This window comes from Palaemon carinicauda, chromosome 22 (genome assembly GCF_036898095.1).
Source record: "Palaemon carinicauda isolate YSFRI2023 chromosome 22, ASM3689809v2, whole genome shotgun sequence".
Taxonomy (NCBI): Eukaryota; Metazoa; Arthropoda; class Malacostraca; order Decapoda; family Palaemonidae; genus Palaemon; species Palaemon carinicauda.
The window spans coordinates 24788312-24804002 of NC_090746.1; the positions used below are offsets into that span (position 1 = coordinate 24788312).

The 15691-nt window shown below is 36.1% G+C and overlaps 1 protein-coding gene across 1 annotated transcript; it reads left to right on the top strand.

Annotated features, from left to right (window-relative positions):
- The first annotated feature begins 14757 nt into the window (after positions 1 to 14757).
- LOC137615830 (uncharacterized) lies at positions 14758 to 15093 on the top strand. The gene has a single exon (XM_068345521.1). The coding sequence runs from the start codon at positions 14758 to 14760 to the stop codon at positions 15091 to 15093; it is 336 nt and encodes a 111-aa protein (XP_068201622.1).
- Positions 15094 to 15691: the final 598 nt, after the last annotated feature.

Below are 15691 nucleotides of genomic sequence, written 5' to 3' on the forward strand. Positions count from 1 at the left end.
ATATCTATAATGTTTACTTTGTAAGATTCAATTTGGTCTCAATATTTTAACAGCAAGAAAAACTTAATTACATTGCATTCTTTTTTTCAGTTGTCTTTTAAATTCTTTACTACATTAAAAACAATCCGGAATGGCATATATACTTTGTTGGTAATTTAATATTGAGAAAATGCCTACACCTATTGTAATGGGTTTCATTTCATATATATTTCAATAAAAGATTTACCTCCTCCAATTTAGCGCTGACATTGGCATATTTCTCAGAATAGTTTTTAATATGGCGTCACAGTGAATTTCGTGTAGTCATTATTATTAAAACAATACAATAATAACACCTAAAAGTGAATATAAGGAAAATCTAAAATTTAAAGATAATTCAATAACAAATAAGATTTAAAACCTAATGACGAAATGGAGTACTGTATAAACTAAACTTGGCTAATTAGACTCTTACATAATTAATGACCATGAAGCCTCCATATATGTAACGGTAATTAACCTCAAGGAATGAAAATATTACTTTAAACCTTTCATATCTTTAACATTACATAACCGTTAATAGAACTATTTCATTAATTAAAAATTATATAATGAAGGAAAAGACATTTTAGGAAGTGCTGGATACATGGAATAAAAGGAGTTTTGGAAAGTAAGGGCCCTGATATCACGGAAGCAAGAGATTGAATGTTGCAATGTGTTGTTGTTAGGGTGTTCAACACTGATGATGATCCTTGTGTATAAGTGCATGAAACAACTAATGACCTAGAAGTTTTCTGCAAAGGAGTTCATCCTTGATTTAACCACTGAAGTACGAATATGAATGAGAGTGACTGCTGTTTTGTTTTTATTGTTAAGAAAAATAAAGGAAAGAAAAATTACACGCATCTTAATTTTGAGGAAACTTAATGTGAAAATCGTTAGAGAAAATTACAACCTCAAGTAAGCTTACCCTTGGAATCTCTTGGGCATGATAAAGAAGCGACAAACAGGACAAGTCAAATTGGAAGAGGCAGCGAATGCTCTTTAAAAAGAAGACCATCTGGTGTTTCGAAAAACAGAAATGTTACATATTTACAGGGAAAAATGGTTTACCTAAAGACCTCGAAAGACTGTTATACGTAAATTGTTTGGCTTGGTCGCACTTAAACGATCCTGGACGTATCCACTAAATATGCAAATGAGGTTATACTTGCACCACTACTGACACTTTTGCTTGCTATCCAAAGCAGGAGAATAATCTCTCTCTCTCTCTCTCTCTCTCTCTCTCTCTCTCTCTCTCTCTCTCTCTCTCTCTCTCTCTCTTATAACGCTCCTTTGAAATACATGAATAATTATACGAATTACCGCATCGAGAATGGAAATGCTCGAACGCAAAATAAATATTTACTCTGCTGGAGCAAAATGCAACTTCTCGAAAATTAAGTGTGTGTGTTTACACACACACACACACACACACATATATATATATATATATATATATATATATATATATATGCATATATATACACATATATATTATTATTATTATTATTATTATTATTATTATTATTATTATTATTATTATTTGCTAAGCTACAACCCTAGTAGGAAAAGCAGGATGCTACAAGCCCATGGGCTCCAACAGGAAAATAGTTCAGTGAGGAAAGGAAACCAGGAAAAATAAATATTTTAAGAGTAACAATATTAAAATAAATATTTCCTATATAAACTATAAAAACTTGAACAAAACAAAGAAATAAGACAATAGTGTACCCAAGCGTACCCTCAAGCAAGAGAACTCTAGCCCAAGACGGTGGAAAACCATGCTACAGAGGCAAGGACACTACCCAGACTAGAGAACAATGGTTTGATTTTGGAGTGTCCTTCTCCTAGAAGAGCTGCTTGCCATAGCTAAAGAGTCTCTTCTACCCTTACCAAGAGGAAAGTAGCCACTGGACAATTACAGTGCAGTAGTTAACCCCTTGGGAGAAGAAGAATTGTTTGGTAATCTCAATGTTGTCAGGTGTAAGGGGACAGAGGAGAATGTGTAAAAATAGGCCACATTATTCGGTGTATGTGTAAGCAAAAGGAAAATGAACCGTAACCAGAGAGAAAGATCCAATGTAGTACTGCCTGGGCAGTCAAAAGGACCCCATAACTCTTTACCGTTAGTATCTCCACGGGTGGCTGGTGCCCTGGCCAACCTACTACCTACCTATATATATATATATATATATATATATATATATATATATATATATATATATATTATATATGAAATAAAAAAGGTATACAAAAATCCTTTAAATATTAATTAAATGTTAATTATATTAAAAAAAAAAATATCTCAGACCGACTTTACCCCTGACCATGATTGAATAAAACAATGATAATAGATCACTGAATTTTGGTTTGGAATCTGATAACATAAAAAAAAAAAAACACACAAAACAATGAAATTGGCAGGATCCCATTTTCCCGAAAATCGGATTTCAATCTGCTCAATGGTTTGACTATTGTATCCCCTCAAAATATTGAAAACTTATCCGGGTTACTTCCACAGACGGTTCAATGTTACTCTAGTCAATATTTTTTTTGTGGTTGTTGTTGCTGTTGGATGGGGTGGGATGAAATTGTATCATCATCATATTACCATTTCTATCAAAACCATTGATATTCTTGAATGAAAGATGTCTTCGATCCTGGTGTGTATGTATGTATGTATGTATGTATGTATATATATACATACATACATACATACATATATATATATATATATATATATATATATATATATATATATATATATATATATGTATATATATATACATACACACATATATATATGTACATATATATATATATATATATATATATATATATATATATATATGTATGTATGTATGTATGTATGTATAAAGAACCTTTAACCGGCGTATCACAGCGATATTCTGATCACCGAAACACGATCTTCCGTGGAGGGCATGAAACCAGAGTTACGACAAAGACAAGACGACGTCGAAGATCTTTTGTTTACTCCAGGATCAACAGGAATTTTGTCTTCAAAACAGAAACTAACATCGAATAATGAATATTGTAAGCTTTCGATTCAAATGTTTTTGTTGCTGTAAAAAGAATATATGCAGTGTTAACTAATTGTGCAAAAAAACACCTGATTGTAATTGGGTACCTTTTTAGATGTAAATATTTCCAGGTACTTATCTACTCGAAAGGAATGGCTTTCTAAATTAGATTGCTTTTTAGATAAATCATTACAGGCTGCATTATTGCAAGAGCCCGTATCTGCCCGTTAGTGCCTGGAAATACACAAGAACAACAACGTAAATAAACTATTTAATCCCTGGAAGCATTTCTGTTCAAACAATAACCAACAACATACAAACATACACACATATATACACATACATACATACTTGTATGTAGACATGGAAATTAAACCATGACTGGTTCCAACATTTTATTTCTTTTAAAAACTATTGTGTATATTTATAAAGAAAAAACATTTCAATCCGATTTTGATATATTTCTTGTTTTGTGAATGGATATTAATTTGCTCCAGAAAGAATAGTAGTCAAATTCTCTTTGAACGAATAAAATTCTAAATTTTTCTTAACTTGTAAAGGGAATCTTAAAAAATTATGATCCTGAAAAGAAACAATATCCTAAAGGTGTCTTATTGATAATATTTAGGTCATTAGATAGGCATCTTATTCTTATTTCTGCAACTTATTTTTATATTTACGGAGAGAGAGAGAGAGAGAGAGAGAGAGAGAGAGAGAGAGAGAGAGAGAGAGAGAGAGAGAGAGAGAGAGAGAGTTAAATCTTTCACTGAACTGCTTGCGCAAGTGTCAGTGACGGTGCAGGAGTAAATCCTAATTTGCATATTTAGTGGATTTACCCAAGAGCATTTTAATGTGATGCAGCAACGGGCACAAACAATTTACGAACAAATACTCTTTCGATGTATTAAACCAAACACCTCTATTTTTAAATTGTTAGATTGTGATTTTGTGAACAATTTTCTTTAATGCTTAAAATCGCTTTGAAAAGGATAATTGTAGCCATTTGTTATTACAGTTCACAAAAAACACAGGCAACTTAGGCAAGGTCGATGCGAAACCTTTCATTGTTATGATAAAGCAGAATGGAAGCACCGTAGTCTCTGAAGGGAAAATGCTACATCACATCTCAGACTTAAATTCCTAGTTCGTGTTACTGACTTGTCCTGTGGGGTTATCACAGGATTTTGGTACAGTAATCTATCATTACATATAGATTTAGTATTCACAACACGTATTGATAACAGTTAGTATTTTCTATGCGATTTGCCATGACTTCTCTTTTCTCTTTTTTATATATTCTTATTCCTCTTCGTGTAGGTTAGATTATGATATTATATTATCTATACCTTTACATTTCCATTAGAAAATATATTATGATCCTTCTCCATTAGAAAAAAAAGTTTTGTCATTTTAAAGGCAAAAACTTGACTGCGTTTAAGCAAATAACTTGAAATACCTTGAATCAATTTGAAGTTTGATGAGCTCAGATTACGCGAGAATTTAATTAGCTGACTTATTTGCCCCCAGTATTTTAGTATGAAGTTTTCTTTCCTATTTAATCTGAGTTTCCCTGTCCTCATTCATTTTCATGGCTTGATTTATGACGAATATTTATCGTCATTACTATAGTAACTTTGATATTATAATAATAATATCAATAAAAATACTCTTATTAATTAATGATGATAATGATATTAATAATATTAATAATAATAATAATAAACTATTTTTTTGACCTTTTAACATAGCGAAAACAACCTAGTGTATAGATAAACAAATGTGAGAAACAATAAAAGGAATGTAAATAATAGATAAGATACATCAGTAGACATTAGTAAAATAAATGCAGAAACAAATCAACGAACAAAAGGAAGCCTAATTTAAGTACGCTAGAAGCCAACTCGAGATGTAATAAAACGAAAGCGGCTTATGCTAATAGTCCCTTTCATATTTTGTGCAAAAAGAAAATGTGATGTTTGCAGCGTTACTTTTCAATTTCGAAACACGATTTGCACAATCGCCAAGGTTTTGTTATAGTCAAAGAAAGAACAATACCGAAATAATATAACTTGACGCATAAATTGTAAAATACTCAAAGTAAAATAATAAAAAATTACCTAACGAAACCATCGCTATTTATTGATTCATATATTAAAATCACAGAGCAAAGAAAAAAAAATCATCCACTTAATTTACCTTGAGTAATATTACAAATATAGCTACTTAACATGATCTATTTTTTTTCTGCATGTTTCATTCAGATAAATAATCTCTTCAAAGGGTCGGAACAAAATCTGATAAAATAAAATTAAAAATAGTCCCATTGCAAATTATATTTCGCTTTTGCATCTCTTTTCAATTAAGCTTACCAACTGTTTCTATAAATAAGCGAAGTAGTTTATGATTTGACGTACTGGAAAAAATTCACTTACTGAGAAGCCATATTTTACAAGAAACTGTTTTCCAGCGAGTTAAATCAATGTTTTTTCTCAACGGTGTTGAAGCCGAGGCAAGAATTATTGTAAACCGTTCTAATGGAATTTTAATGTCAGAAATAGTTAGATACTGGTATTGGTGTGTCGTCTGAAATGAATATAAAGTATATATTTATCAAATAATCTAAATGTTATTAAGCAAATTTAAAACTTCACTGGAAAATAAAATTAAAATCTAAACAGGTCTATAGAAGCAATGAAACATTAAACAAGTTTAGAAAACAAATTATAAATCTTGTAGAAAAAAAGGCAACGTATTTATGAAAACTCAGAATTCCACTGGGTAAGCAAAAAAAAAAAAAAAAAAAAAAAAAAAAAAAAAAAAAAAAAAAACAACAACACTAGGCGTGGGAGGAGACGCCAACTGGAAGACCAGCGGTTAAATGGAGACTAAACTACCAGATTCTTCCGGAAAGTTGGGTTCGGAGTTTCGAAGACTTTCCAGAATATATTCTCCATTTTTCGACCTACGCTTTTTATTTAAGGATGTGAACAGCCGAAGAACATACATTGCAATCGAAGGAAAAGTTTTATTTTCCCCTTACGTTCGTTTCATGTTTTAGATATTGAAGATATATTCATATGAATTTTCCCAGAGTTATAAACTTCTCTCTATTTACCTTTACCTATTTACCTCTTTAATGCCCACATATATGTATGTGTGTGCATTTACATACGGGCACATATACGTACCCATATATATATATATATATATATATATATATATATATATATATATATGTGTGTGTGTATGTGTGTGTGTGTTTAATGTATATAATGTACCGTGCTAGGCGCTATATCTTAGCAATCCAAGTTTGCAAACAGTTATATGAGCGGACGAGCAACCTGGAGGAGTAACAAGACATTTGGGTGTGGAGAAATGGCCCCTTAATTTCAATGAAGTCACTGGCAGCAAGGAGACGGATTAAGACGAGAGACGAGCTGTCTTTTCGGCTTAGGTAGATAGGCACTGCATATCACAAGGAAATGGCTATCCTTTGATGTATCTAGCCAATGAATCCTCTACGGATTTAGTCAGTCCTTGGAAAGCAAAGATGGCAGAATGGTCCCACAGGCTCGGGCATAGAAGGGTGCTAAAAATCTCCCGGTTTATAAATAGTAAAGAAAAATTGAAAGCTGGTATTTGGAATATGAGAACCATGAATCAAATTTGGAAATTACAGCAAGGGGAGGAAGAATTTATGAAATATAGTTTGACATTTTAGTCCTAAGTAAAATAAGTTGTAAGATGATTGGTAAGGATACCTTCGACCAAGGCGACATTAAACACACAGACACAAACACACACACACACACACACACACATATATATATAGTCACTGTCTATATAAGCTTGCCGACCAGGGTTCGATTCCCGGCCGGAGCCAAGCTCTTGTCTTTGTGAGATTTCGCCTGGGGCTCTGATCCCGAGGTCGTTAAGAGAATCCAGACATTAATATATCAAAATATATATGGCTTATTTGAATATGAAAAACACGTAAAAATGTGCAAAATTTATCATTGATATATATATATATATATATATATATATATATATATATATATATATATATATATATATCAATCAGTTGGTAGTGAAGTTTTGGGACTTGTAATTACATGGAGAACACCATGTATATCAAATGATACTTGGGATACTATAAAAAGGAGACGGAGGCAGAAATTGATTGTTGGGAGTTTTGGAGGAATTAATGAACATTACAAGGTAGAACATGTTAAGTATTCCAGTATTGATATGGAAGTCAAAAGAAAAGCCAAGAATGACTGGAGAGAGTATTTACATAGGAAAGCAGACGAGGTTGACAAAAACTATAAATTTAGGGAGTGGCAATAGCGTAAGAATTGCTCATAGAATTATTAATGAAATCTCTATGGGGTAAAAAAAATGTATATACCCATAGAGGGATGGATCTGTTATAACAACAAAAGATAAAAAAAGGCAAAGTTGGATGGAACACTTTAGTGAGGTCATGAATTATTATCATTATTATTATTACTAGCTAAGCTACAACCATAATTGGAAAAGCATGATGCTATAAGCCCGAGGGCTCCAACTAGGAAAATAGCCCAGTGAGGAAAGGAAATATGGAAACTACAAGAGAAGTGATTAACAATTGAAATAAAATATTTTAAGAACAGTAACATTGAAATAAATCTTCCACATGTAAACTATAAAAACGTTAATAAAACAAGAGGAAGAGAAATAATAATAAAATAGTGTGCCCGAGTTTACCCTCAAGCTAGAGAACTCTACCGCTAGACAGTGAAAGACCATGACACAGAGGCTAGGGCACTATCAAAGACCAGAAAACAAAGGTTTGATTTTAGAGTGTCCTTCTCCTAGAAGTGCTTACCATTGCTAAAGTCTCTCTTCTACACTTACCAAGGGGAAAGTAGCCATTGAACAATAACATTGCAGTAGTTAACCCCTTCAGCGAGGGAGAATTGTTTTGTAATCTCAGTGTTGTCAGGTATATGTGGACAGAGGATAATACGTAATTAGGCCAGACAATTCGGTGTATGTGTAGGCAAAAGGAAAATGAGCCGTAACCAGAGAGAATACAAGGTGGTATTGTCTGGCCAGTCAAAGGACCCATTAACACTCGGGCGGTATTATCTCAACGTGTGGCTGGTGCCTTGGCCAACCTGCTACCTACAAAATAGGAGATATGAAGGGAAAAATTTGATTGATATACCTGAAGCTGAAGAAGACCTTGATATATTCATGAATGAAATAAGGGTGTATGAGGTCGCTATGGAAAGAACCTGGTTACAATGCAATAACTGTTGAGAAGATACTGGCTGAAAATTTAAAGATCCCCAGAACACTTACAAGATTATTTTGTAGAATGTGGTATGAAGCCAAACCTGATGAATGGGAATTAGGAGTATTGGTGAAAATGGCTACAAAGGGAGACCTGTTTGATTGCAATAATTACAGAGGCATCTCACTTACGTCAGTTATACTGAAAATATATATAGAAGAAGAAGAAGTAGGCTTATTCTAGAGAGACTAGAGAGAGGGGTTGATGAAAAGCTGAGAGATGAACAAGCAGGATTTAGAAAAGGTAGAAGTTGTACAGACAAAATTTTCATTTTCATAGATATTGTACAGTAATGTGTAGAATTTAGAAATTCACTTTTAATGGCCTTTATGGACTGTAAAAGCTGTTGGTAGTGTATACCGGCCAATTTTGTGGAGAGTCTTGCGTTATTATGGAATTCCTCTTAAATATGCAAATTCAATAAATATTTTCATAAGCATAGCAAGTGCAATGTTAATGTTAGTGGAGTCTTATCAAATCAATTTTGTAATGTGTTCAAAATTTGGAGATGGTGAAGGATTGGACTGGATTAGCTGACCTGGAGTATGATAATGACCCTGTCCTTATTAGCAGAACACCATAGGATTTGCAGTGCTTGCTTACCAGAATGCCTGAAATATCACACGATGGTGGGCTCAAGATAAACAGAAGACAGAGAGATGATGAGAACGGAATATGCAATGGAAAATGAAATATCATTGGAAGGAGAAAGGATTAATGAGGAAGAATTATTTAAATATCTATGAACTATGATCTCTAATACAGGGTCTTTCAAATTGGAGTTCAATGAACGATTGAAAAAAGAAAGAAAATGATACAATGGTTAGGTTAAATACAATTTGGAAATCATATCGCCTGAAATTACACATAAAAATCAGGCTATATATCAGTTTAGTGAGATCAGTGTTTCTGTATGGAAATGTGTCGCGGTACGACAATGAAAAAATATCCACCAGATTTTGTAGATTTTAGAACAAAGCCCTTGAAGAATATTGGGAGTTAAAGGGCAGGTCAGGATTTGGAATGAAACTCTAAGATATATAACCCGAGTGCCATATGAGGATGAGATCATGGTGGGGGGTAGATGGAGATGTTTTGGCCATGCTCTTCGCATTCCACAAGGTACTAGAAGAGTTGGAAGACCCAGGCCTACATGGCTGACGACTCTGAAGCGTGAATTCAGAGATGATGAATGAGAAAGTATTGAATAAAAAGCTCAAGATGGATACGACTAGTGAAATCTAATTGAGACCATTTGCGTCAATAGGCTTAGATCAGGATGGGAACCTATTTCATATTAAGGGCCATTTGGTCATTCATGATTTCCTCCTAGGACCATATTAAATTATGAACAGTCCTGGGTCAAACGAAAGGTGTGTCAATATTTTTAGGGCTTATTATTGTGTGTCGCATACAATAACACGACTAAATGCGTGAATATAAAAGTGCAGTATTCAATCTTAAAAGTCTCATATGATGTTGCATAATGAATAAATTGCAAAAACAACACTGCTTCTTAATTTTAGCATATCTATCAAATATCTTCCCATATTTTTCTGATTGATCTCCCGAGAATGTTACCGAAAGGAACTCGCCTGATTAACGTGATGGCTGAAACACCTTCTCTTTAGCAAGACGTGTGATGCCAGGTGGTAGATGATGATGTTGCAACTCACAGCTGGTATCCAAGATTTGTATCAGCAAGTCTTGAATGCAAACTATTCTTTGCCAAGATAAGCTTTGAAAAGAATTTCTCACAACAATAATATGTGGTTCCAGATATCGATGCATATTCCAGCGAAATGCCTCATCAAAGATGGAAAAGTTTCTTCCTTTATATACCGTCCATAGAAGTCTATAAGTGAGAGATTGTTGTACCTACCTTTCAATTCATCATCACTTTGCAGATGAATCAATTCAAGTTGTAGGTCAGAAGGGATACCTGCTGGATCCACATTAAATACTGTAGCAAAAATGTTTAGCTCCTATTGTTTAATTTTAATGTCCCAGAACCTTTCACTAAGCCTCAATTAATTTTGCACATTCGTCAGCATACTCGGATGTTGAACAAGGATTTTATGCTTGCAAGGTAGAGAAATGTACTGTGTTATTGATTCCAAGTTGCATTTTCCACAGTATCAATTTGCCTTCAAGGGATTTCACACTTGAAAGCTGTGAACTGAGAAACTAATTTGGCCCTTGAAAATTGATATTTAGTTCTGAGAGATACTTTGTAATGTCAACCATGAATGCGAGATCACAAAGCCACTTATCACTGAATTCCATAACAGGTCTTCCCTTCATCTCCATAAATAGCACTATTTCCTTTCGAAGTGTATAAAATCACATGATCATGCTTCCACGACTTAGCCAACGAACTTTGCAATAACATACAAGGTCACCATACTCACTCTCAAGGTCATTCAGTAGTTCTTCAAACTGTCGGCTGTTTAATCCTTTGCTTTTGATTAAATTAATGGAAGATACTACTACTGACATAATCCTGTCAAGCCACAGTGACTATGCACACAAACTCAGCTGATGTATAATGCAGTGACATATAGTTAGATTATTAGGGTCGATACCAACACGCCCCAGGTTATTTTTAACATACGCGTCTAACCCTTTCTTTGAGTCAATCATGGCTGGAGCTCCATCAGCATCTAGGCCACTGAGCTTTTTAAATGTTATTCCAAATCTGTTCATTGATGATTTGAGTCTCTCAAACAAGTCTCCGCCAGTTGTAATGCCATGCATGGGTTCCAAATAAAGCAACTCCCCTCTTGTCTTAAATCAGCAATTACCCCACTAATGAAAATAGTCAGCTGAGCAGTATTTGCTATGTCTGTTGTTTCATCACAAGCCAATGAGAAAAATAGGAAATCTCTTTCTTAGTCTGTTAGAGTTCTTTCAATGTCTTTGGTCATGTTACCAATTCTATCGGAAATAGTCCTAAATGACAAACTAACACTTGAACAATTTAGCCTTTTCTGGTACAAGCAACTCCACAGCAGCAACCATGCACTCCTCTACAAATTCTCCTTCTACATAGGGAATCAATGTCTTAGCAACAACTATGCACACCTTTACAAATTCTCCTTCTACACAGGGAATCAACTTCATAGCAATTAGCTCACTTACAATAAAACTAGTCTGAACAATTTTAAATTCATCAAAACAAAGGCTGGAGAAAGTGGTTTGTTGATATTCCAAACCCATCAAGAGCATTCATTTCCTCCACGCGTATTTGCCCTTGTAACTTACGTAATTTAGCGTTCTTTGAATTATAGTGCCGCTCCACACTGACCTTTTTCAACATGGCAAATCCCTCTCCTCAGACGAGACACACTGGTTTCCCCTGTACCTCAATAAAAATTGTAATTTGTAGTGGTTTTGAAATACTCGACATTCGGCATCAACTTTCATCTTTTTTACAATTGCCATTTTTGGTATGAAATATCTATCCAATGCATGCACAAAAAATGTCTGCAGAGTTTCCAGTGCTGCACAAAAACTTTGCATGTGCTCAACAGTGTGCAGTGTAGTCTAAATTCAACGTAAACTGAAACTCCGTCTGCAATGCAAAGAAGCGTACGGGTACGTGAAACTTGTGTCTATTTAACCTTTGTAGCTGAATATGAATTATTACCCCTATGAATATGAACATATTAAGCTCTTGAGTTTTCATTTTATAAGTTTAGTGTGGCTATGCCACAATAACTTTGATCATTTTATTTAGACTTTCTTTGAATTTTTCTATATATATATATTGACTCATAGGAGACCAAAAGATGTACCTGTATATGACATAAGGGCGCCCCAGGTCGTAGGTTCCTTACCACTGGTGTAGATGACGATGACGATGCTCATACGTATATATGATTATAAATAATGTATTTATGTATATGTATGTATACACACACACACACATATATATATATATATATATATATATATATATATATATATAAATATATATCTGTATATACTGTATATGTAGCCTATACATATACTGTATAGAGAAAATTCATTTACCGTCTAGCCTTTCAAGGTTAAAAGCTGATAAAAATATTAGGTATGACAACGTGATATATCACATTATACAATATCTACTATATGTACTATACACCTGTATATGGGAGTATATGCATTTTACAAACTAATTATTGTGGTAAATTCCAACTCTACCACTTAAGATTATTACTTTTTATGGTTCCTGACAAACAATATTTAAGTATTATTAGCACAAATATCTAATAATTACTAATTATGACAACTGTACCGCAAGTGTTCGATACACGCTCGAACACTAACGGTTTTGATTTTCTATCTTATCACTCGCTCTTCCGTGCATTGCTATAAGACCAACTTCTTGTTATCATACTATTTCTTGCTTCTTTATGTATAAATTTTTGTGATATCCTTACTTGTACTTCGCTGTATTTTAACTCGGTGATTGTTTAATAAAGTTTAGTTGCATTCGCCACGCCTATAAGTTATTACCTAACTGGCGCTTCCGCACATTAGTGACCAGCGGAGTGTCCACTCCTTAACACCTGCCCCTTCACTGCTGTGCCCTACTGTTTGAAGATGCCGCCCACCAAACCTGTCACTTCAGCACGCCACCTAAATGAAACTGCTGCCCTTCGTAAGCAGAAAAGTATTCCCCTAATTCCAGCTTGCTAAAGTTCATTTTTGCATCAAGGGCGTGACTCAGCATCAAAGCCTTGTGACAATCCCCGAGAACTCTTTCCGGGAAATATCCACTTGGCTTTGCGAGCAAGGGGACACTCCAATAACTAACAAAGTTCTCAAATCATACCTCCAGGAGCAGTACTCACGATCACCGGCCGCTTGTAAAGCCAAACCTTTTCTGCTCCTCAACAAGCATTGGGAACCAAAAGGCTTTGATCACCCAAGGAGAAATGACCAGTATTGCTCCCCTGTCGCAGACAGCTCTCATCGTGAGGTGACCCTACTCCGTACACTTTGAGTATGATGCTTATCCAAAACGATACATGCTGCCATACTCGATGTCGATATTTTGCTCATGAAGGACCTGAGAACAAAAGTCAACGCCCTTATGGACAACCAGTTCAACACCTTCAAGACCTCCATCAATGCTGCCTCTCTTGACGAAGACGACAACTATTCACCATCGACCAAAGCTGACGAGTATGCAGTAAGACAAAGCCACCCCGTGACGTGCCGGAGCAGCCTCACAGCCCCCCAGCACCCACTACTCGCTCAATTTCCAACCAACGACCTCTACAGTCACCTACTGATACCCATCAGCCGCAGTTATGCTACTAGCACTCCAGATTCAGGGCTGCAGCGAATAAATATATGAATGGTTGTCAGTGGCCAAAGGCTGCTTGCCATTCTCTTCTGACAACACCATTCTCCAGGACACGATATACTATAAGTATACCGACGTTCGAATGGTAGATGCCAACAGATCTGCTATACCAGTCCATAGTTATGAAACACTCACATTTTCGTTTAGGAACGCCAAATACATTTGGAAGTTTCTTGTCACTGACGTCACATTGACAATCCTCTGAGTGGATTTCCTCTCACATTTCCATCTCTTGATTGATGTTGTCACCTTTGATTAGTCAACTTGGATTCATACTCCTCAACACCTCAACAACCTGGCCCCACGAATGCCTACGCCCACTTCCTCTCATTGTACCCGGAAGTTTTCCCTCCAGATCTTTGCCAAATGCCCATTTGTTCCCATCCAACATGGTGTTTATCACCATATCAAGACGACGGGACCCACAGTTATCGCCAAGTTCTGGCGTCTAAACAAACGTTAACTAAAATGGAAGATATGGGCCTTTGCCAAAAGACCTCAAGTCCATGGTCATCACTCTTACACATTGCACTGAAGAGAGATGGCTCTCTACATTCATGAGGGGATTACAAGCCCCTGAACATGCAGACAGAACCGGATCATTATCCCCTCCCAAACATCGCCGATGTGACCTCCTAAGCGAAGGTTTTCTCCATGCTCCTGAAGGGCTATTATCAGGTGCCCATGAACCCAGAAGACATCCCCAAGACTATCATCACCATCCCCTTCGGTACATACACCTTCAATTATTGCTGTTTTGACCTTCGTAATGGTGGGGCCAATTTTCAACATCTCATGGATGATATCTTAGGGGACCTTCCCTTCTGTGTATGTTACGTGGATAACATACTTGTATTCTCTTCCTCTAAAGAGAAACACCTCCGTCACCCACACATCGTGCTCAACCGCCTACAACTGAAATGGCCTTCTAGTCTGGTAAGACAAGTGTACCTTTGGCGCCAACAAACTATCGTTCTTAGGGCACCCCATCACTCATGAAGAAGGTAGCAACCTTTCAGAACTTCCCTATGCCCACGACTGTCAAAGCACTGCAAGATTTCTTGGGCATGATCAACTATCATCATTGTTTCCTGCCAGCCATCACCGCCAATCTTAACCACCTCTACTCCTCTCTCAAGGGCAAGCCTAAAGACCTGAAGTGGGGTCCCCTTCAAGAAGTAGCCTTCTGCAATGCAAAAATACCTTTCAACTGCTGTTTCTCTCACTTTTCCTGTGCCACAAGTACTTCTCCTTTTTCTCCACCGATGCCAGCGACATTGTTATTGGTGCAGTACTCGAGCAGGTGGTCAACAGCTTGCACTGCTCATTAGCCTTCTTTAGTATAAAACTGTCCAAGTCAGAATCCGTCTTTTCTACCTTTGACCACAAATTGCTGGCGTTGCACTTAGATATCCATCACTTCACCACTTCCGGGAAGGTACGACCTTCGCTCTTCGCACAGACCACATGCCTCTAGCGCATGCCCGTCAACGCCGACATCTCTCTGCAGTGGCTGAATACAATTGCACCCTTCAACACGTCCCCGAGAAAATGATGCCCTGTTAAGAAACACATTGATCGCCATTCACCTAGGGTTGGATTACAACACCTTGGCCGAAGCCCAGTGAAAGGATCCAGAGTACCAAGCATGTAGGACATCCTGCACATACATCCGTTGGGAAGACGTCCCCATCGCTGAATCCAATGCCACCCTCCTCTGTGACGTCAGTACTGGTAAACCTAGACCGTGGATACCTGCTCCCATGCGCCGACAGTTGTTTGACTTCATCTATGGCCTTTCACATCCCTCACAACGATCTACTGCACAGCTACACAGCTACTGAAGATCAAGTTCATTTGTCACAGTATTACTAAGGATGCTACGGAATAGGTCCGTGCCTGTTCTTCATGCCAGACCTCAAAAATACA

What these genes read in the sequence shown, in the direction of transcription:
- LOC137615830 (XM_068345521.1), top strand. Translation starts at nt 14,758, where the DNA reads ATGAAGAAGGTAGCAACCTTTCAGAACTTCCCTATGCCCACGACTGTC.